The sequence below is a fragment of the Mycteria americana genome, chromosome 7 (genome assembly GCF_035582795.1).
Source record: "Mycteria americana isolate JAX WOST 10 ecotype Jacksonville Zoo and Gardens chromosome 7, USCA_MyAme_1.0, whole genome shotgun sequence".
NCBI classification, from domain to species: Eukaryota; Metazoa; Chordata; class Aves; order Ciconiiformes; family Ciconiidae; genus Mycteria; species Mycteria americana.
The window spans coordinates 25,061,293-25,085,774 of NC_134371.1; the positions used below are offsets into that span (position 1 = coordinate 25,061,293).

The 24,482-nt window shown below is 40.9% G+C and overlaps 1 protein-coding gene across 2 annotated transcripts in view; it reads left to right on the forward strand.

Moving 5' to 3' along the window:
* LOC142412359 (glypican-5-like) overlaps positions 1-24,482 on the forward strand; it is a 410,584-nt gene that overhangs the window by 15,947 nt on the left and 370,155 nt on the right. For both annotated transcript variants that reach the window (XM_075507444.1, XM_075507445.1), the window contains exon 2: positions 12,531-12,692. In XM_075507444.1, the coding sequence (XP_075363559.1) occupies positions 12,531-12,692 (162 nt within the window). The remainder of the gene's footprint in view (positions 1-12,530; positions 12,693-24,482) is intronic.

The window sequence follows — 24,482 nt, forward strand, 5'->3', positions numbered from 1 at the left end:
AGACTAAGGGACTTACCTAAGGTCAAGCATACATTTTCATATTGCCAAACAGCTCACTGGGAGCTCCCCCTTTGCTGGTCACAGACCTGCTGTACTCCATGGCCTTCTCTGGTAGAAATAAACCCCAAGTGTGATGAAAAGTGTTGATGTCATTTGTCAGCAGGGCTGTTGGCTTAGATTTGGAAAGTTTATTCTAGAGTCACTATCACAGGTGCCAAAACATTAGCTGAGTAGCAAGGACTGAACAGGGCCAGCTTGTGTCAGTTTGGCTGCTGTGTCTCTGATGGCTGCCATCCTCAACCCAGCTTCCTTTCTAGCTGCCTGCCTCTGGCCTTTCCAAATGTGGATTGAGCGTCGCCAGCACTGCCTGCCAGTGTGTATAGCTGGCTTCAGACAGCTCTGTGACACGGTGGACTGCTTTGTCCATCTTGAATGGTTAGCTCTGAAGCATCAGTAATGCTGTTAGTTTTGAACGGAATAACACAAGCAAGAAGGGAAGCACGATCACTACAATGTACTGTGCATGGTGCCTTGTTTTAGTGATATAAGGGAAGAAACATGATTTCTTAATTTATGTAACAGGTGCATAGGATCAAAATCAAAAAAAGGCGCTTGGAACACTGAACACACACATAGCAAAAGGCAGCCTCCACTAGGAATTGCTTGCAATCTAAGCAAACAAACAAAAGGTAAGTATCCTCCTCTTTTACATGTGGAAAACAAAATGTGGAGAATAAGGGACTTCCCTAAGGTCAAGCATACATTTTCATATTGCCAGGCCTAGGAGCCCATTGAAGGTTTGCACACTGATTTTCAAAAGTTGTTGGTCTGTGGTCCCAGCTTAAAGGCTTTTGGAACATCTTCCAAAGGATCCTGCCTCTCCTCAGTTTTTGGGAAGCTGCATCTGTTTCAGAATCCATTATCTTGGCTCAAGATGTCCCAGCAAGATACAGACCTTCCTGCTAAACATACTGCTGGGGTCCAGGAGCAGGTGGCAGGATGCACTGTGTGCAGTGAGCTCAGCGGCTTTCCAGCTTGGGGGTATAGCTGGTACCCAGAAATAGGGGAATGGTCCCTTCAGGTGGGATTTCATTGTGGACCTTCTTTAATCCAATTCTTCATTCCTCATTGCTGCTGCCCTGGGGAAGCGCCAGGTAGAATCTGCTCCTGGTACAACCAGAACATTTTCCGTGGTCTAGGCAGACAGAACAAAGCAAAAACAAGTGAGGAAGGGCAGAAGGCCATTCCTACTCCTGACTTCAGAAGAACCATGTGTGTAAGTGGAAATACTGTCATGGCCTTTAATTTCGCGGGGGCTAGATTAGTTTGCTAATGGGCCCTTGCTGCTTTTTGGACCACTTAATACTGTCGCCAACTCCTTGATGTCTTTGGGGTTTTAACTATTTGACCTTCCATTGATTTTAATTGAATGTATGCAGCTAAAAATCACAAGTACTTGTCTGATATCAAGTGCATGTCACTCCAAGGTAATTAAAGTGTTTCGAAATTATAATTTCTTGTAGGTTCATTTTCCAGTTAATTTTGACTTTTTTATAATGGGAAGTTTTCTGAGGTTTCCTGGCTGTGCTCTTGGAACAGGAGTCACTTAAGAGTTTGACCCAAAGCCCACTGAGTTCAGAGCTGTGTTAATCTCAAACTACTAAATCTCCCCAGAAGCATGAAGCAGACTATTCTGTCTTTAACTGTATTTAGTTGGTTTTTATATGACACTTGATGCCACTGGGTGTCTTCATTGACATCAGGGGGTGCTGAAACAAACCCTCTGGTGTTACTTACCTTGCCTCTTTCCTGCCCTTTGTGCAAACTATTGCTCGTGTGGTCCAGCATGGAACAAGTGATCTTAGTATAAATCTGGGTTCAGCCTAGACCATCAGAAACAGGCTACTGGTCTCTTGTATGTGACCTGTGGGGCTGTCAACTGGTACTTTTTGGGTGTGGTGAATGGTGGTTGTTGCAGGCTGTTCTTTTCATTACTCTTAAGTACTGTGCAGTTGTCCTGCACTTTTCAACATGGCATAACTCAGAACAAGCATTCAGCTCTGCCAGCCTTACCTGCAGGGTTGCATGGATGTGTAGAGGAATAGACTAGCACAGAGGTGTGGGGTCAAACTGTTGAGACAGCACGTGCAAATTTTATTTCTTCTGCATGCTCATGCTGAATGAGTATTCATCTCTAGTTAGACTGTCATGTATGTTGGGATTTTTCCTCTTTTGCCTGCTGTGGGTTGCCTTACAATGCCTATGCATCCAATTTGTGGCAACAAACTAGTTTTACATCAGTGTCACTGCTTCTGACAGCAGTGGCATTATCTGCATAAGCAACCTAAGAACGGGAACAAGATGCAGAGACCTTGTGATATTGTAGCCTTGCTATTGCCTGTTTTAATTAATTACTGTGTCATGGGTGATGAAGTTGAAGAATTGGCCCTAGCGAGGGGTGTCTTGCCTAGTAATCAGTTGCTTAGTTTTGGTTCAGCTCTGTAAGTGATTGCTATTCCTTTTGTGTAAATAGTATCAAGACCTCATTGTGCTTTTCTTCAAATTTTTGGGTATTTCACTCAGGTTTTTAGAGTTTTCCTCTTTCTTCTCCCTGAAAATAAAGAAATAAAATGGAAGGTAGAATAGAATCCTGAAGAAATTAGTTCAAATACTGGTGAAAACTCTGATAGAAACTGTCCAGTAAGCCTGTGTATAACTGTTAACTTTTGTGCATGACCTGAGAATGCCAAATGGCCAAACAGGTCAAAAGGCTTTGGGATTTGGGCTGTAAAATTAACACATCAAGGAAGACAGATATATATTTTTAAAGGGAAGAGAATGTGTTGTCTGAGCACTTGGCTTCATGTATGGCTTTCAAGTGAGATGGCAAAAATGGATGTATTCAAATCTTGGGGGGAAGGGAGGGTCAGGGAATTGTTTTCCTCACTTCTCCAATACTCGGTTCCTTTAGATTTTTCTTTGCTTTTGTTTCTTCTTCCAGTCTAACCTTCTTACAGATTTTTATGTTGACAGATAAAATGAAAAAGAATAAGAAATACAATTAAACATGAACGTATCAATATCTTTGAAATTTTCTGTGCTACACCACCTTATATGGATCTTACCACAATGGGTAAAGCATATTAGGAAGCAGTTCCTATAAAAAAAAAAAGGTCATCTGTCATTGGTAAAACAGTTGGTGTTAACATCTGAATTATCGTTAGGCTTCAAAGTTGAGATGAATGAGGCAATTCACACCTCTCATAAAGCTATTTTATTTCATTTCCCTGTAGAACTAGATAGGCATCCTCGTATTGATTTGCATTCGCAAGTTTTCTTTATAACCGTACAGGGCTAGAAACCTACATCTTTCATTTAAAAACAACTTCAGTTTTGCTGTAAACACTATAATCCACAGAGTGCTACATAACTGTGTTTCAGTTTAGGCTTTCCAGCATATGTGCTTTCTGTGGCACTTCCTTCAGGTACTGGCAGAGTGTAAGGCAGAGCTCTGTGGCAGTGAAATGCTTTCCCCACTGGAGAGCAGAAATGCAGTTGTTAGGTTATTGTTGTGCTTGGATGGTATGGAGCAGAAAGATTTACTAGACTCCTCTAGAAAATATTTTGTATGTATTTATGACTTTTGTTGGTGGAAAAAATGTATGGGATTTTCTGCTGTGACTGTGGTGAGACATAATGAACGATGAGTCATAGTAGACTCTAAATAAATTAATGAAAGTTCTTATAATTTTTCTCTCACCTCTGTATTGCAATTATACATGTTGTCCCAGGAAAGTTGAGGAAGGAGTTGGCATTACAGTAAATAATGTAGAAACCCCCTTGATGTAGACCCACTGACCTCTGTCAGCCTAGATTGTTTTAAAATGTACTTTATGTGCATCAGTCTAGTTTTCATGCTTTTATATCAACTCTAGAAGGAAAGAGAAGGATGGATCCTCAAGAGTGTAAATCTTTTGAATTTGCATGTACTCTGGAGTTAGCAAGCCCTGTAGCATTCACAATCTTACTGTCAGCAAGTCTCCCAGATAGGCCCACATTCAAAGAATTTGTCTCACTTAGCACTGGGCTGATGTGAAGTTATTTCATTTAATCAGCATTAAACAATTTATCACCCGACTATAGGAGTGCAAGATCTGGAGGCAGTGACCACTGTGCTCTCCCTTGGGCATGGCAGCTAGTGCTTGCCCTGCTCAATACCTAGCACTTAGTGAGTCTCTTCTCAGCTGCTCATTAACATTAACAGTTTGGACTGAGATTTTGTAAGGTGGGTTTCATGCCTTCTGCTACTGAAATTATGCCATTCCTGACATTAGGGCTGGCGGGGGTGGGGGGAAAGACTGGAGAAGGGAGTCATGAACTGTGGGAGGTTAATCACCCTTTCTTTGTTCCTTAAGGTGAGTATTTAGGAGCAGTAGTGCTATGGCCACTTGGCATTGACACCAAAGATGCATCTTCCAACATCCTACTGAAAACCAGGCTGTTTTGGGAACCACTGAAAATCTATAATTGTAGGTGCTTTGTAGACATGTTACAGGATTTTCCATTCCTGTGTACATGTTCCATCCCCTCTTATTACTCCAGGGTACCAAACTGAGGACCAGGTCTTCCCTTGTAAGCCAACTGCATCAGTGAGGGAGGATTTTATAGCCCCCAGCTGCTCAGCATCACACCCTGCTGTGACAGTATAGTGTGGGAGCTCCCTGCATTGCTCCACGTATAATTAGACCAGTTAAGGCAAATAATCTGTTAAAAACAACCTGGTTGAAGGTGCCTGGAGCACATTAGGAGTGCTCCTGGGAACCATGTCAGAGGTCTGGTAACAGGCATGAGACAAGCAATAGTGGTTGCAACTGCCTTCTCAGCTGTTTGCCTTCAGCTTCCCAGGTACAGCCCGAGTTTCCAGGGAACAACCGAGAAAATGGGGGATGAGTGGCATGAGTAGGTCTCTCCCTGCAACAGCTGCTCCTCCTTGCAGGGAAGGTGAGGCCCGTGAGCTGGAAATGTTTCCAGCTGCTCTGCTTCTCCAGGACATTGCACAGGTATGTGAGTGGTTAAAGGCAGGCGAAGGGAAGCTGAGTGGCCATGAGGAAGAACGGTAGAAGAGGACCTTGTTTGTGGAGGGTGAGAAGTGGTCAGAAGAGGGAGTCAGGGGAGTAAAGGGAGGAAGTGGCTAGTTAATGGTTGTGTAGGTTTTGGTGAGTGGAGGGACATTCAGTTTAGGGCTCAGTCAGACACGTTCTGCTCCTCTGGTCCAGGTACGAGCAGGTTCTGTGGAGTACAAGCCAACGTGAAAAAGCTAATGAGTATAGGCATGCAGTAACCTATGGTGTAGGGCAGAAGGTGGTTTGGAAACTAGGCCAAAAATCAGAATACAAGAGCAGTGAAAACCAGGCAAGCAACAGAGGGAAGTGGGAAAAACTCGGACAAGAAGTACTTAGCAACAGATCTAACAATGCTGCATTGTGCAGATGCTGCCCTTAAGACCTGTGTATTTTGGAGAGTTCCTGCTCCGGAAGCTGATCAGGGCCAGTGCCTGATGGTCTCCAGCTGTCCTGCAAGCTGTGGCACTTGCTGATGCTGCCAACTCTCCGGAGTCATGACAACTAGTGCTTCTTGCTGTTCCCCTTCCTTTCCCATTCAAGGTTTCCACCCCCCTTGAATTTGCTGGCATAATTCCAGTGCAATCAAAATGGTCCTCCCATTTTGTGGGTTTTTATAATTTTTTTTAGGTCTACTCAAGAACTCTTGAGCTAATGCAAGCTATTTGACTTGACTTGAGTTGGAAGTAGCTACACACGCTAGTAGTTACATGAGTAGGTTATCTAAGTGGTGCTTGATAAAACTGGAGGTGTTTATGTTTTAGCCTTGATTATTTCAACTGGAATAGCACATCTGGTCATGGCCTTAGCGATGCTTCAGTGTATTTTAGAATAACAGTGAGAATGTAAAGTCCACTGATCAAGTTAAACAATACCTCTGTTTATGTACAATATGAAACAAGGGATTGGGGGAAAGGAAATTTTCCAAACTGCACTTGTAAGTTGTCATGCTGGATATATGCATGATGTCAAGCTGCATATAGAGAGAAGGGACAAATTCAGGCTCTGCTTTGGTATTTCTTCAGCTTTTTGGCCTTAAAGGGACCTTTAACATACTGTTTATCTATATAATCTTTATATTAAAGCTGACAGTGGGATTATTTTAACAAAATAGCAGGAAGAGTTAGAAACAGATTGGAATGTTCTTTCTTGACTAGTCAGAAAATGTGTGTGGGAGGGCCTGGCCACAGTTTACCTGAGGCAGGAAGAGCAGACATCTCCCCTTGACTTTAAGAAAGAGTCTGTGCTACCTGGAGCCTACCTGGATGTCACCCCTTGCTCATGGGAGCAGAAGGTTTATAGGGTCAGTTGTTGTTTAACATACCACAGTCTTTTGCACCAGTGCATAACACTGTGCTCCAATCAGGCTGTTGCACTTGCTTGTTGATTTTTCTGGTAATTCCTAGCATGCACTACTTCAAGCGTAGTAACTACCATATTTTAAACATTGGCAAATCAAATAGTGGCTGTTTGACTATGCACACATTGTGCTCAATGAGTTCAATATACTTTGTGTGTCTTTCTAGTTGAAAACACTTTATTAGTTGCAATGGGACTGAGGTGTGTTGTGAGGTTGTGCACAGTGAGCTGTGCTCCCTGCTAGGTGAGAATGGTTTGTGTTTCTGTGGATGAGTGTTTCTTGACAGCAGCCTTGCAGCTGAAGGTAACGGTGGCTTTTGCACCGCTGGGCACAAGAGCTACATAAAGAAAGGACCCCACAAACTTCTGGCAGCCTACAGTGGCTGGATTCCCTTTCCCTGGTGTGGCTGTGCTGGTGTGGGCTTTTCCCGTGCACCAAGTAGTTGCAGGGGAAGCCCTGGTTGGAAATTGCTTCCTTTTGCATTTGATTTGGCCTCCTCTCCTAAATTAGTTGGGTTTTAATTGCTGAATTTTCCTCTAGCTGAGGCAGCAGCTGCACCAGACAGATGAGTCTCAAGAAGGACGAAGTGTTGGCTCCTGTTCAGCTGGGCCAGACACAATGCAAGGTACTTCTGGCACCCTCCTCTGTATTACTGAAGCATGATCAGTCTTGGAGTCATTGAAGACATTTGTACAACATTAAAATCTTGGGCTTTGGACTAAGCTTGCTTGGAAATACTGTTGAAAAGTTCATCAAAATATAAAGGAATAAGAACTATCAGAAGACAGATGGCACTGAGCTTGCCCTCTGGTCGTGCTTGCTTAGGAGTATTGTGTGCAGTGGAAGCTATAGGCTCAGCTTGTTTAAAAAAAAATCAGCCTATCTTTGAAAAACTTGGTGAAGGTAGGTTGATTAGCATGTGTTAAAAGTCTGGCTTTCTGGTTTCAGAGTATAGCTTTTACAGTGTGTACAGCATTTTGAAGACAGTGCACGGCAGTTGATATCTCCACTATGTGTTAGAAGAACTGTTAAATTAAATGGTCAGCTTACAAAATGAATACATATTTAGCTTTTGGAAGTTCATTTTATTTGCTAAACAGGCCTCTCTGCTTTTAGGAACTTATATTAATTCAGCTAGCTTTAATGGCCAACATCTCTTTGACTTTATTTGTACTAAAGTTCACAATGGAGCCCAAAACCTCTGCTGATTTAGAACAGACAAAAAAATCCTCAAACAACACACGACATACTCCACAGAGCTGGCCAGATGGACATCAGGTAGGGATGTGTAGTTTTCTGTGCATTTGGCGCCTTAAGTAATTTATAATTGTGACAGGGAGGTGTTTGAAGGTGATGTCTTTGGCATGTATTAAGTGTTTTAGGGTTGCAGAGGAGTTTTGAGTAGGGATCGTTGTTGCTTTCCAAAATACTCATGATTTAGACTCCAGCGTAGTATAATTTTTGTTGCTCTTCTGAATGTGGCTTTGTTTTTCAAAGTGGAGCAAGATACTTTATCCTGTTTTTATAATAACAGTAAGGTGGTAAAGTCTATAGTTTTTCCACTTCAAAAAATAAAAAGCTTAGCCACAGTTTTAAGCAGTACTCAAGGGAAAAAGAGACTTGAACAGAAAAATAATGTACATAATTGTCAGAGTAATCCTTCCATCTGATCTGAAGCAGAAAATTGATTTGTTTTAAGAAAGCTATAAAACTTTTCGAATTGAAGCCCAGGCACGTACAGTGGAAGGTGTTCTGCTCTGTGAGTAAGTTCATGCATCAGAAAATGAAATAGAGAGAGAGGCATCTTGGGATGCAGGTGCTTCACATGTATGGCATAGAGTTAGAGTCTAGCAGAGGGCTCCCATCATGGTCAAGGGGCTGGAGCACATGTGGGAATAGAGAGCTGGGTTAGTTCAGTTGTAGGAAGAGAAGATTAAGGGAGATCGTACTGCTGTCTTCAACTATATTGGGAGGAAAAAGAGAAAGTGGAGCCAGACTCTTGCAGCCACACGGTGATATGCTGAGGAGCAATGGACACAAGTTGGAACATGGGAAATTCTCATCAGATACAATTTTTTAATTTACTTATTTTTTTTACCACAAAGGTGGCCAACTGTTGGAACGGGGGCCCTGAGAAGTTGTGAGATCACCCATCCTTGGAGATGCTCAAAACTTGACTGGATAAAGCCCTTACATAGTTTGACCTGCTTTAAGGGCAATGTTGAACTAGAGGTTCCTTCCAAACTAAATTATTAGTTAGGAAATAAGGTGCAGCTTGGGGAAAGCAGGTAAGAAAGTCCTAGAGAGAAATTAGCAGCATCAATTGCTGAAATTATGCTGTTGCTAAGTTTTCTTCCATCGTTCACAAATGGTGCTTTTTCTCTGGGGTATAGAATGGCTTTGTTCCTAAACTTCAAGGAGGAGTTTGCCCATAAGGTTGTCTCCCTATTGCTGATCGGCAGTGTCCATACTAAGTAGCGGTGATTGCTGCGGCACAGTGGGGTGCTGTCTGTCTCTGGGGTGAGGGCTGTGGTGCTTAGCCAGCGTCTCAGCAGCGTTCGTGCAGTGTGCTGCTCGGTCACCACTGGGTCACTGTGTTCCTCCCCTCTTCTTTTTCTGTTGGAGAGGGTATTTTGCATTAAGGTGAAAGAGATGAGATAAACTAATTTTAGTATCAGAGTTATTAAAGACTTCAAGATATTACTAATCAGTTCTAATTTAATCTCAGCATCCAGGCATGTATAGTACTGAAAACTTTTACTAGGTTTCTATAATTGTGTTAGAAGCGATACCCCCAGGTTGGTATTCAAGCAAGTGAAATTGCCAAGCTCCGTGCATGACAGCAGTGAGCTGATAGTACTGCTAGGGGAGTGGGGTTTGCTCTTTGCTGGTCTTTTAATGCTCTGTGTTTTACATCAGGCTCCTTAACTGTCAGGGGTTTAGTGCTGTTTCTATTTAAGAGTGCCCTCTGCATCATTTTGGCTCTGGACCAACAAAAACTAATCTTCCAGGCTCCTGGAGTATTCATGGGAGGAGATAGCTGGGTGGGGAATCCCAGGAGTGCAGTTCCAGCTGAGATATCTGTATTCTTCTTAAAGCTTTCTGGAGGAGATACAGGTTCCTGTGGTGCCTCGGTTCAAAGGGGAACGCTAGTCACAGCACTGATAGCCATGCATAGCTTCCTTGCCAGGACCGGCACGTAGTCAGCGTGGAGCACTCTGTTTTTCAAACCCTTTTGATACAGGTCTGAGCTTTGCAAAAGCCTTTCAAACAAAAATTCAGAAGACTGCTGTAAGGAGAAGTGCTCTGAGTAACAGCAGCCTGGCACTGCAGATGCCGAGTAACGTTTACAACCCCTCTGCTCAGACACCCATTTGCAAAACCAACTTAGTTGCTCAGCAGTCTGTACTATAATTTCACATATGCATTGTGGTGCCAGCTCAGAGAAGTGGTCCTTCCCTGACCCCCAGTTCCTTGTGACAGAACAAACATATGTTCATGGGGGGAACTGGATCAGGGAACCAATCCAAGTTAAAATTAGCGTGGCCAAGAAGCTAATTTCAACCTGGGACAGCTTCTCTGGCAGACGAGAGCAGGCGAGCATGCCCAGCCGGTGACGAGTGCGCAGCCCTCCTGCTGCTGCTTTTAGCAGCCTGCTGGCTTATGCCAGTGTGCAATGGTCTCGTCTCAAGGGCTTTCAGCAGGGTTTAGGACTTGAGATTTGAGTGGGCAGAGGAGTTTTTTCCTATTTTTGAGATTATATAGAAGTGTGAAACAAATCCACCTCCAAAATGGTTTCCTGTGTCAGCCCAGTCTGTGACAACTTTGATGTGTTTGTGAACTGATATAAAAATGTAGGTTTATTGAAATATTTCACTTTGGTTTTGACCTTTTTGATGTAAATTAGCTGCACTTTCACATGAGAGTTGTTGTAAACTGGAAGCAATATTTTCAAGTCAAATGAGACGTTTCAACCAGCTCAGTGTTTTTACTTTTTCCAGGCAAGGGAGATTTATTGAAGCTCCTCCCTGCAGTTTTAGTCTCAATGAGCTGTTGGCTTGCAGCTGGCCCTGAGCAGAGCCTGCTTGTTTGGATGTTTCTCTACTGCTTTTCCAGTGTGCATCCTTGAACCTTCTTGTTTTTCATCATCGTCAAGTGTATGTGGAGTCTTGCCATGCGTTAACCTGCAAGGCCAAATGGTGAGGATTAATGCAGTGTAATTGCTCATTAATATTTCTGTCCCAAGGCCTGGTCCGGTGCTCCGTGGTGACCTGGGTGAAATCCTCTGGAGGAATATGGCCTTTTGGAGGCTGTTTCCATCCATTCGTGCCCTCTGGTCTTGTTGTTGCTGTGTGGGGAGGGATTGCCAGCAGAGTTCACAGCGATTTAAAACCAGAGATCCCCGTGGGCCCAGAGGGGTGGTGGGCTGCCCCAGGCAGGCGGTGTGGGGACAGGCCAGCTCCGGGCCTGGCGGCAGGGATGGTGCCAGTGCCTCGCTGCTGCTTCGGGCCCGACCTCCCACCGGGCTGCTGTCAGGTGTGGGTGGGAGCGCGGAGCTTGGCCCCCAGCACGGCAGCGGCCTTCCCGGGAAAGAGTGTCTCCTTCCCCAGAGCTGTGCAGGGGCCTGAGGTTTGGGGATGGAGGCGGGCACCTGCAGCCCCTTTCCCTCAGAGCCACCGTTTCCACCTCGAGGTGGAGGGAAGGTAATGCCTAAAACACGCCAGCGTGAGGCTTCCTGCTGGAGTGTTCTTACTTGTTTTACTGAGAAATTGCATCAGAAATATCTGCTTTTTAATATTTTGTGACTATTTTGGCTCTGGTAGTTTTTTTATGCCTGCCTCTGGTTTTGGATTTGCTCTACTTAATAGTCCTTTGCTTTCTTTTCCTCCCCTTCTTAAAACATGTATTTGTGAAGCACCAGAATATATTTATGTGTACTCTGTAACAGCTCCTTTCCGGAACTTTCTGGCACCTGCAAATCCCATGGTGTAGACCCTGAGTGTCCATTACAACTCTGTGTGACGTAGGTTTCCTAATCAAGGACACTAAACTTAATGAAACACATGCAATGATGAAATGATAAAAAAATAATCCACAAAAATTAAGTTTTTAATCAACTTTCAACTTTCTCTGTAGTTGTGAGGTGGGAGTGATTTCAGTGCCTTTACATTACATATAGGCAGGCTAGAACTTGGTTTCAAAAATTTCAAGGTTGCTGTTAAGTAGATCTCCATCTACGAAGTTTAAAACCAGTTCTTTTTGGTTCAGGGCAATACTTACTGACTTTCACTACAAGTGAAGCCTAGAAATTGAGGTAGCAGTCTCTGGCTTCCCAGTGGTTGTAGGTTTGGGTCTCTCTCAATGTGGAGTCAGTTTTTTACCTCTGGTCCTAGACAGCTAAACTCAGGCAGTTGCAGAAATCAATTGTATTTTTGTGGCAACTATTGCCACTTGTTTTGTTTCAAAATCTGATTCGGAAAGGAACTAAACATGTTAAAACTAGAGAGAAAAGTTTTTTTTGTTGTTTTTGTTTTTTGTTTTTGGTGTTTTTTTTTTTTTTTTTTTTTTCAGTTGAGCTGCTTAGGAGTTCAAAGATTTTTGAAGTGTAAGAGGTGAATAGGTGGTTCCTTGAGGCACTACAGAGGTGAATATTGGGTCCTAATTTGAGGCATGGTTTTCACTCAGATGTTCAAGTTATGATGCCCTTAGCACAAGGTGTACAATGGAAATATTGCCCCCTTGAATGTGAATCTTCAGTGATTCTGCTGTGCCTTTGATTGTGTTTAGATGATTTTGTGCCCAATGCTCTTAACAGTGTAAAATAAGTTTGCAGCTGGTAATGTGATGTTATCCAAATTTAAGTGAAAGTCATAAATTAGTCCTTGAGATAACAACTGCATTTCACAAAGTATAGTGCACAACCTTATGGGTTGTGTTTTGTTGCAACATTTTAAACATGGTGGTTGTTTTGACATTAAGAAGCATTATTTATTTTTATGGTGTAAGTTGGAAGGTTTTCTAATTATTGTGTTTTTCTTGTTTGCTTAAAGAGTCAGATTTACAGATCTGTCAACATAGAGCACCAACGTGTTGCACCAAAAAAATGGAAGAAAGCTACCAGGCAGCTGTTCGAAGGGAGAGGACTCAAAGTATCCAGGCACTGAACTTTGAACTGAAGTACATGATTGTTGGTCATATCACAGCTTTTCAAGGTAGGAATTTTTGAGGTACTGCAGTCCTATGAATAGTTTATAAAAGTATCCTCTGCAATCAAAAGGAAAAGCTCTTTCCTTTGTTTTTCATTTCTCTTGCATTGCATGCTGTAGTCGCTGGCTTATGGTTTACTTCTGTGTTCTTTGATGAGCCTGCCTTTGGAAAAAGGTGATGGCACTTAATCTTGACTGGTATTTTAAGCATCTACCTAAATCTAATTAGGAATAGATTTAAGCTTAGACCTTGTTCTTGGGATCATTTTAAAAAAGATTGGCATGGATTTTTTTCAAGGCATTTTCAAATGTCATTTAGGTGTCTGATGGTTGGTTGTGCTTTTTGATATTCTCTTGTGTTGCCAAACCATTTACAGGTGTAGAAGGTTAAATGAAAATGCATTTGTTTGTTGATGTTGAAGAATAAGTGCTCTAACTGATATGTCGAGTGAGAACACAGCGCTCTCTTCGTGTAAAAATGTTTCACTACCTGTCAGGTCACATGAAGAGTGATCCATTTTCAAGAAATATGGCCACACAGTTAAACGTGAATGCATGAAGGAACCTGCACTGAAAGTTTGTTCTCATAACTCTTGCTATTCTCAAAGCTACCTTGCTCTAGCAGGTTGATGTAAGTCTATGTAGTTTCTTCATACAGATGGTTATTGTACTATTAAAGGGAGGACAATGCTTGTATAGGATTGTGCACTATACAGTGTTGAGCACTGGAGACTTTTCTCCAGAAAGGCATTTAAGCATAGGCTGTGAACTTTAAATATATGACAGTTGAGTGATTAAATCAATCACTGAGTGATGAATCCAGTTTACTGACTTCTGTGGGCCTCATTACGTGCTTAATTTTAACTCACTGCTTTGCTATGTTTAGTGTCGAGCACCCTCATGGAATGGGTTTTGAAAACAAGCCAGTAGTTATTAAAATACAAAGCGTTGAGGTCTGTATGATTAAGCCTATTGTTACAAGGCAGGTTTTATAAAATAGCTTTTTTTGTCTAGTTTCTTCAATTTGAATGGAAATACTATAAATAAAAGATGTGATTGACAGTTAATAAGAGATAGCATATTATCTAAAATTGACAAGCAATGGTGGAAGTCTGAAAGAGATGTGCAAGGGCAAGATAAAAATTTTCTTCTGCTTTTGGTCATTTACCTCTCTTTCCTCTGTCCTCTACCAATGAGTGAGAAATGGCATTTTGGTTTATTTTACAATTATTTTTTGAAAAATTTTAATATCCCCCCATGATTAAAAAATTTGGTTGGAGGGCACTTTGGAGGAGCACTGTCGTAAAAGGGTGACTATTGGCATTGTTAAATGCTGGTAAGTTATTCAAGCAATCTTTCAGTATCATGACTGAATAAAGTCAGAATAGATTAACCTACCAGCCCCTTTAGGTCAAGCCAGTGGCTTTATTGTCCCTTGCTGGTGAAGCCTTTTGATGGAATGAAAGTAGTAGTTAGACATTTCACACAGTTTAAATTTACAAGCATTTTCTGGAAGTGGGTAAATAGGTTGTTTGTTGTAACTTGTTATGGCTGGCCTTCTGTCTACATTAGGTGGGAACACTTGAAAAACGTAACTTCTCTCTTGCACTGGGAGCTGCTTTTGTTCTTTGATTCTGTCCCAGGTGTCAGTGAAAAGCCTCTCTCTTTATCTTGTGCTGTATAAACATTCTGTTGCTAAGAGTAGTACTGTGCGAGACATTTACTGAGAGGGAAGATCTTTGCATTGAATTAACTCTGTCCTTTTGGTCTGTTTTGGTTTGTTGCTATTTTGAATGATAAAGTGTGAGTGTGCCAAAAGCACATTTAAAGTCTGAGAAAAGAAATATCCTTATTTTAGAAACTTTCAGGTGCCTTTCAGATTTCATGTTTATTTCAGCAGTGAGAACTGGCTCTGACTTGCTAAAAAAAAGCAATTTATTCATTTGTATGTGGTGGTGTTTACTCGTACACTTTTCATGCACAATTTACTTTCTTGTATATGTACACAGTTTTAGTACTCTTAGTGTAGTCAAAGCAAAGCAGTAGTTAACCTTGCTGCCTGCTGCTGAGAAAAAGAAATCTTAACTCCTTTTTATGCACTTTTAACAGACAATATTGTTAATATTATACCCATACTGAGGAAATAATTTTCAAGACTAATACGGTATAAGAAATCGATTTTCAGGAGTCCAGCTTTGAGAACATAGTGGTAGGAATTAAATTTCAGTGGGAAAAGAGAGCAGCTTTTTTGGAGGGGGGGAACAGATACTTTTTTTTTTTTTTTTTTTTTTTTAAAGTTCTCATCTCCTTATTTCCTTTCATGGAAGTCAAAAGATACTTAGTTCTGGGGACCTGCAATTAGATACCACAAATGTTGAATAGGAAAGAGCTTTCTCATGTGAGTGGGAGTTTTGATAGGAGTTTAGTTAAATACTCCCTCTACACTGCCTGGGTACTGCAGTTGACTGTGGACATTTTGGACTTGAAGAGATTTTGTTCGCGTTTTTCTTCTCGAAATTGAAAATGTTATTTAAGTAGCTTTGCCCACAGCTGAAATAAGACAATTTGCACAGGTGCTGGATTTAGTTGTGCAAAATAATTAGTCTGTAAGTCTTGATTAAATATACCACAGCTGTGGGCAGGCTTGTTATATTTGGGCTAATGCCCAATCCGTACATATGGACAGCCTTAGCACTATGGTTCAATCCTGCTATTTTTCCCCCTTTAAAGTTTTCAATATTAGCAACCCAGTCCTTGTTCAAACACTTAATAAATCAAGCTTCTGCATGGGCGTGTTTTGCTTGAACTCCTGTCTCTAATTATGTTGCTGTTACACCTGATTTTAGTAGGAAGAGGCACATTGGCATCAGCTGCAGGCTGTAAAATGCCCTCCCCATTAGTACCAGGACAGGAGGAAGGGAGAGAGGCAGGAATGAAAGGGCCAGCTGGCTGCTTGGGAAGCATGTCATCAGACTCAGCTCCTGCAAAATCATACATTGTCACAAAAACTTTTGGGTATTTGGCATATTGAATGTAACCAGGCCCCTGGGGGAGAGTTTCATGGAAAGCTGCTGGATTCACTTTCTCTTAATGTTTTGGTCCATGGTGTAGCCTAAAAGTCATAACCATGGTATTAGTCACTCTACAGATGTGTTATTAATGACTCTCTGCTCCAAATGGAATCAAAGGCAAGGTGGAGTAAGTGGATGAGACGTGTAAGCATGCCAAACTGTAATAGGAACAGAGGAGAATGTACCTGTTGTAATGATCCTAGTATGTCACCCTCTGGCTCTTCACAGGTGACTTTGTTTTGGATGCATTTTGGAGCGGATCAGTTTGTCCCATCCAAAGATGTGCCCATCTTTCTGTCTTTGCTCCTGTAGCTGTAGCCTCAAATGCCCAGCAGAACTATTTGAACGAATGATCAAACGGGATGCTTTCATTTTGTAATTCGCTTTCCCCTTTGATAACCGGAAGATTCTCCTTTGAACTTACTGTTTCCTTTGTCCCAACTTTTTTATGCTTGAATGTAAACAAATGTATTGTTTTAGCTTAGATTTATGTCTTTGTGGTGATACTACATGTTACTTAGCACAGTCATCCTTCTATTCCCCCTATCCCCAATTCCCTCATGCAGTCCTTCCACTCCTTGGGGACACTTCCAAGCAAGGCGACTGATTCATTGTTAGTGGATTAAAAGTGGTGTGGGTGTGCAGGCTGAAAGTTGCTGTCAGAAAGAGGTATCAATAGTCTGACAGGAAAGCTTTGTTGTGGGCAGAGAAATCTGCCCTCCCTTTTCTGTGTCCTTTATGGACTGCTAACAGGTGCCACGTAAGGACCCACAGAAAGCTTGGCTCTGTTCCTGTCATCTTATGCTGAGGCTAATTTGAGGTAATGAGAATCCAAACACTGGTAACTTATTTGTTCTGCTGATGGTCTCTGCAGAGAGGCAGAACAAGATACTTTGAAACCCACGTCACATTTCAGTCACCAAATTAGCAGGTATCATATACAGTGAAAAGCCTCGTTTGAGCTCAGCAGTTTAAAAAAAAAAACCACAACCTATTCTTTGCTGTACTTTTTGTTTTTACAGCAGGCAATAGGAATTGTTCACTCACAGCCTCTGAAGAGAAAGCTTTCATGAATGAAATCATGTTGGTCATAAAGCAATGGTTTTGTGTTGTTTCTCTGAAATAGCATTCATTTGACCTTGGGGCGTCAAATGGCGGGGCCAGGTGTTCCCATAATCTCCCAGCTATAGGAGGGTAGATTAGCTTTGTATAGCACTCTGTTCCTCTCACTCCTAACTCAAGGGGTTTGGCAAAGCTGTGCTTATGTTCTGCTTTATATGGAATGGGGAGATGCTAGTTGGGAAATCTCCTTGCTGCTGTTTCTAATAGCAGGAGTTGCAGTGACATCGCTGTGCACACATATTGTCCTGCCCTGTTATCATCTGATCCAAGCAGGCAACTGGGAAGGACATGAATTGTCCAAGGCGGAGGGGGGAACCTAGTTGTAGCAGGGATGGAGCCCAGGACTCCTGGTTGTCAGTAAAGTGCCTGAAAATTAATGCCCAGTTGATCCAAAAAGTCCTTAAGCACAAAGTTTTTGATCTGGTATCTTCCCTGGTGAATGGGAAGGGTTGGCTGGTTTCTGTGGGTCTTGGGATGGATACCAGTAGTGGGCCCAGTAATCAACTGACTTGAACATTCCCAGAAATAAGTAATATAGTACACTGGCGTTCAGAGCCATATGGAGTCAAAAACATTCTCCGTTTTAATTTGGCTGAGTTGCAGCATTGCTGACACTTTTTTTACTGAATTTAGGAGTATCAGCTTGAAAGAGGGATGGCTGGTTAATGGTGTTGAAGTGCAATGAAATTTACAAAACAAAAAAGGCTTGGCTGGAGAAGTGCACTCTGGTTTGTTAATTACTATATGAAGTGTAGTCACAATGCTGGAGATGGATGCAGTCCAAAATCAATGAGCTATTTTAAAAAAAAAGCCAACCATCATCAACAATGCTTCTGGTTTCCTTTATTTACTGCTGGATTATAGAAATGCAGAAGTGTTGTTTTTTAAATAGTTTTTTTGTAATCCTATAGTACTTGGTCTTTTATTCAGACAAATTTTTACCCACCCCTTTCCACTTGTATAACCCTGCTAAGAAGAGTTTGGTGCTCTGCTGACCTTTGAGCTGAAAGCTGGCCGAGATGTATAACTTGGTTTTGGCTCAATGCAAAAATGACTCCCTACAGAGAGAGAGATAGGAGAGAAAGGCTCCATTAGAGTATTTCTGTCCACCTTCTGTATACTATTCATTCCTAGTCCAATGGACCAAACAATCTGTGTTGGATTGTTTGGTCCAACTTCACTCCAACTTCTAGTTGGAGTGAAAGCCTGTTTTATGTATGCAGCCCAAGGGAGGCTGGAATATTCCTTTTTAGCTGTAGCCTTGCATGTGTGAACTGTATGCATATGGACTACTGCTGTCTGTCTTGTGTGGGGCTCTAGGTGGGAGAAGACTGTCTTCATCCATATTGACAAAACCAGCCTTTTTTTTTTTTTTTTTTTTTTCTGCTGCTGCTCTCTGTTGAAATGTCAACATAGCTCTCTATAGGGTACTTTCTGTCCATAGATCTTAAGCACTTTTGGAAAGGACTTCAGTGTGGGTGTATTGGTGCTAGAGATGGATAAAGTGAGGCACAGGGGAGGGAAAATGTCTTTCCTGAAGTGGCGCATCATACCATAGGAAGAGCCAAGAATGCAACTTAAGTTTATCTTTGTGACCTCTTCCGATCCCCCTAAAAATGTATTTGTGATTTCTAGAGACCTTGGAGGGGAAAGGAATTCTGGCTGATTGTAGCCTCCTGAAGTGTTCGCTGGAAGACTGAGATGCTTGTTTTGTTCTTGATCTTGGCACAGTTGGGCTACTTTGCCCTAACTGTGGACCAGGTCAGTGTTTCAGAGCAGTGCAGTATGAGGAAGGGGTATTCTGCACCAACTCTTTGGTGATAAGATTCCTCCTTTGTATTTTGGTACTACGTGAAAGTTCATAAATCCAGTGTGCTTAGCGTGCCATCACTTTGGAGGAAGGAATTCTCCTGGTTTGCAATCTACTGTAAAACAGTTTATGGTGGATGGAGGCAACAAAAGATGAAGAACTGTAGGGTAGGAGAGCCAGAGTCTGTTAGAAATAAGTAGCCTGTGTATCCAAGAAACTTATGTGCAATAGTGGTGAAACATTACCTTTGTGGGAGATGGTCTTCTGATTCTGCCATCCGGTTTTTATTCTCTTTATTGGTGCCATCTCAACTGTTGAAAAAACGTCAGCAACTGCCATGTATTTCCCCATGCTGCACATAGGTACTGTCACATTGGGTGAGGCTGCAGGGCCACCTACCACAGTCTTGTCCAGTGGCCAGTAAATGAACACAGAAATATATCAGAAGTATGAACACACTTCCCTTTTTTTACCCTACTGTTCCCTAAAGAATGATAACTTAAGAGCTTTCTGAGTCTAGGCTGAGATGCACCCATTATCCATTGGTGTAATTATCTGTTGTTGGGCCCACTGTCCATTAATTCCTCTTTCACCAGGTTCTCTTTTGGTTACCATGAAAAAATTGGCAATGTTGACCACGTGCTGATGGCAATTTAATTATCCATCAGGTTGCTTGCTTTAAACATGCTGCCTACTAATTCCATTGTGTCACTTGATTCTTAAGTTTTATTGTTTAAAAAGTATAGTTACTGCCAGTATAAGTACTTATCTTCTATATGCCATTTATGGTTTTAGAGCCCAAGGCTTTGCTAAGACTTCAGTCTTTGTCTGCATGTGGGGTGACTGAAAGAGTGTTAAATTCTTTCTTGTAGTTGTCCTTTTCTCAGCAAAATATAAAAAGTTTGCGATGTGCAATATTCCCTAATGCTCTCATCTTTTATCTTCTGAACGTGCAAAATTAAAAGAAAATCTTGGAGGTGTGCCAGGGACTGTGAATAAATATTAACATTACATTGTGAATGGTGATTATTGAACTCACTACGCAGCTTGTGTGTTGGATCTCTAAACACTTTGAATGATGTGAGGTATCTTTTTTGGCTGAAAGACTGCCTGTCATCCTTTGGAATAACACCTTTTCAGAAGTTGTGTGTACACTTTTGTTCAGATTCTAGATCCAGATCAACATTTTCATGGGGGAGATTACAAGAGAATGAAAGTGTTTCTTACTTGGTGTCTCATAAAGTTCCATTTGTCATAGAAATTGGAATCAGTGTGATGACTGACTATCCATAAATGACTTAAGGAATGCACTTTATTTCTATATACATACAAGCTGAAAGTTAAATGTAGAAACAAACTAACAAATAAAACTTCACCTTTAATTTTTTTCTGTGGTGCATATTAAACATAAAATGAGCGTGTGCAGAAGTTCATCTCAGCCTCTCATGTCCTCTAAGACTCTCTGTGCCTCTTGATTTTTCCCATACTGTTTCATCTCCCATAGTATACATTATGAAAATCAAGTATCCAATGGTTTTTACTGTTTTCACTGTTTTTTCAAGGTTATCTGAATCCTACTGAAAAGGTAATTTCTCTAGTCAAACTCCTGACCACCTTATCTGTTTCCTTGATAGTGCTACCCTTCCGCATCTAAAATACGCCTTTCATCTTGTATTTTCCAGTGTAGCCCATGCTGCTAGTTACCTGTGATTCATGATCTAAATGTCAGTTACTGTCACAGGCCAGTAATGCCAGCCTTTTAATTCACTTAATATAAAAATTCAGATGGGTACCTTTTTGTTTTTTCCTATGCTGTCTTTCATGTTAGAGAAGTGGCGCTGTAAAGATCATCTGCGCTTTCATTGTCTGTCTTTAAATGCCATTCTTAAAACTCTCCTTAAGGTCATGATAAACAAAATACTTGTGAAAGGTCAACCCAAAATATGCTGAATCCACTGCCCATTATGTTGACCAGGTTTGTCACGCTCTTGCCCCTTTTTGTCCTTCCTCCCCGTGTATGTGTATCTATCAGCTGTCATTTGCCTTTCCTTTTATTGGCAGCTCTGAGACAGGCACAATGCTTTATCCTGGATCTCTACAGTACCTGTGATCCTGGTGTTTTATTAGCATCCCTAAGTGCTATAGTAATGTAAATAGCTGTTGACCCTGGTAATTTTTGTGCATTTGTGATTTTATTAATGTATCCCCCCGCTGTGCCTTGTCATTTGGGCAGCTTGTTAGGAAGAAGAAGTTATTAGTCTTTAAAAGACCATAGGAAAAATCAAAGGGAGGAACAGTGGAGGAAATTACACTCTTTCGTCAGAAAATTCTGATGATTTTATGTTTTCAAAATAGCAAATTCAAGTGGAAAATTTAATGAAAACCTAGGAAGAACACTTAATTCTAGCCATGGAATGTGAATCACTATCTTGCAAACCATGTCTAGTAACGAAGATCATGTCCACAGAAGTCGTTATAGGATAACTAAAGCTAGTGAGTATATTGCTAATAGTGGATTTCTCCTTAAACAAAGGAAAACCTTATACCAAGTCTTATTTATTACACTGTATGCCAATCAGCAATCGACAGTGATACTGTGGAGTCACCAGCATTGCAAGTAGTTCACTGTTATAAGAGTTCCTGCATGTTGTATGCAGGTTTGATTTATGAAATAGTGTGCAGTTGTTTTTCAAGAATGCAATATGCAGAACTGTGCTTGTGGATAACTGGATAATGTTAGTCTTGCCAGAAGCTTATATTGGTAATCATTATATACTTATGAGTATCAAAGTTTTTGACTGGTTACTAGAATTACAGTGCTTTGACTGTTAAGCAAAAGTGTTATATTGTTTAGCTATCTTTGTTACTTTTAAAAGTGATTAAATACAGATTTTGCAGAATTGTTTGACCCAAGGCTTTGAAAGGATGGTATAATTCCATGTGAAGTGGTGAGAGAAATGTACATTAAATACATTTAAAAGGAAACAGCAAATCATCTAGGTAAGATAGCATCCATTTAGCCTTTATAATCGTCATGTAAACTTGCTTCCTGAGCTTGTGTGGCTTTGGCTGTCATTTGATAGCTAGAATGTAAGCAATTTGGGGCAGGGACAGTCTCTTCGTTATCTATTTATAACTGTTGTTCATGCAATGTGGGTACGGCATATTGGTGCTAGAAAAAGAAATATAATGAACACACACATCATGTGTTTGGTCATCTTATATCTCTGTGTCCATATTTCACCTGTCTGTTGTCGCAATTATGTTTTTCTTCCTCTTTGTTCTTTCCAGTACCTTGTCGGGCTGTTGACCATTATCTCCAGAGTATGAAAGCATGGTGGAAGTGTAGCCCAATAAATCAATGATAAGTTAGTCCAGATAAAAAGAAAACACAAAGATAGCTGGAGAGAAAATGTTCATTCCTAAAAAAAGAAAATTAAGAAAAACCTGCAAAAGCAGAGTGAGCAAATGAATCTGAGGGCTTGACTAGCTGGGGAGGCTTTAACACAGTTGCTGTTGTGAGGGCAACATTTTTGTGACAGTGTTTCTGCAATCTGGTTTAGTGTTCTCTTTCTTCTGGAGTTACACACTTTATTCACAACTGTCTTGTGAAATTTCAGTGGCCTCCTTACTGTGGACTAGAAGGTGGGTGGTTTTCTCCTTCTATTTAACTTTGTTCTGACATGGCATTTCCATGCAGGTGGCATTACTGCTCAGTCTCTAATTATATGAAGTCCCCCATCCCAGTGACTCTGCTGCTGGCTGTGTATTTCAGTAAATCGTATGAAATTGTTCTCAGTGTGATCAAGTACAAGGTCCTGCTTGCCTAAGTTAGTCTGACATTTTGTGAAAAAAATGGGTGAAGACCTGAGAAGCAATGTGTTCTGACAAATTTTTTGAATAGGAGTGCAAGTGTATGAAGATAATTCCTGCACAGAACTTTCTTGGAATGAAAAAAAAGAGGACCATTGGCTGTCCTTCAGTTTAGGGGGAGGATTTGTTTCAATGATAATTCAGCTTTTAATTAAACATCCTTTTCTCCTAAAGATGGTTGATTGTTTAAACTTCCTTTTGTTGTTTTATTAGTTCTTTTATTGTGAGATTGAAAACAGGAAAGGCATTCTTTTAGGCCATTTCTAGATGCAAAATTTTAGATGTTCTTTGAGCAAGAGTATAAGTACTGTAACGTTGAAACTGGGCAATTCAATAAAAACAGGAGAAAAAACATTGGAAATAATGAACTAAATGCAAAAGGACTGATTTACAGGAAATCCTTACTTCATTCTCACTGTTGCATTTCAGACTTCAAAAAGAAAATGATTGAGTGAGACTGACAAGGTTAAGAGAGCAGATATATCAAAGCAAGTATGTTCAGGAGAAAACAATAGATTCAAACCTCAGCTCCATGCCCCAGTAATGATGGTGTGGCATTTCAGTTTGCAGTGTGCTCTCTTCTGCCAACTGTGGACTCTCAATGGATGAAAAGATCAGAAAATAAAATCAATCTTTTCAGGTTAACTGGCATTAGGAAATACACTTTCATTATTTTTTTACCTTAATTTAGGAGGCGAATGTGGAATGTCATAGATACTTCTGATTTTTTTTTTTCCAGAAAAATTAATTCACCATCTCTGTTATGCAGATGTATTTTGTTTTTACTTTTAGAGCAGTTTGTATATATGCCTTTTAGTAATGCTGTGTAATATAATGCATTATTGAACTAAACAGTTAGGCGTGTATAGTTATAAAGAGAGAGGATAAAATATTTTTTTTTTCTTCTGGTTATTAACAGAAAATGACTTATTGCTGTTGCTGTCATGTGTGGTATTTTATTTATAGGCTAGGATTTCACTGTGCTGTATATAAAAGTCTAAGAAACTGTGCCAGTCCCAGGAAGATCACAGTGTTACTGTAACATGAGAGACAGAGGAATATAGACACGTGAAGGGTGTGTAAAAGCAATAGGATCACATTTTTCAGTATAAGAGATAGCAGTCTTAGTGTTTACAAGCACATTTGTAATGTTGGGATTTTTAGATCAGATTTCAGAGTTTCTGTGCTTCATCTTAGTTCAAAATTTGCTTGTTAAAATTGTATTACTATAGAATGTCATGTCTTCCCAGGTTGCCCACCAGTTGAGGGCATTGTGGTTCAAGTGGATAGGCTTTGAGGATACTTTAGTTTAAAAAGAGGTGTACTTGATTTTAAGTGAGTTTATTCACGTGAACATTTACCTTCTGATAAAATATTTTCAAAACTTTGTAGAATTGTAGCAAACTTTGGAAGTAAGGAAAGGAAAACTGCTTGTATGCTTGTTTTGTAATCATATGCTTGCATGTTTCAGCCACTCACAGCATGAATGGACAAATATGTAGATCAATCATTTTTCACCCCTTTGTTACTTCAGTTTTCCCTCTTTGTCCTTTATGCTTTTCCCTTGGGGGTGTCTCTTGAGGAGGAGAGGAGGAAGGAGTGTGTGCAGAGCAGGGAATGCCTCGTTGAATGTTGGCGCTGTACTTACTGGTTGCTCTACCACTAGTTTAGGATCACTGATTTGCAATTGGACGATTGTACGTCAGAACAGCTGAGCCACCTCCTTCTGCCTTCTCTCCTCTTCCCCATGTCATGGCTATCAAAGCTGCTTTGAAGCAGTACTTGGACCAGTCCTGTGTATGCCAGTGTGGTGAGAGAGACTAAAATTTATAAGGGTACAGAGATAAAGTAATGTGAAAGTAGACTGCTGTACTGTAACTGTGTAGAGATATCTGGTCAAATCCATGGTATGTGAACATG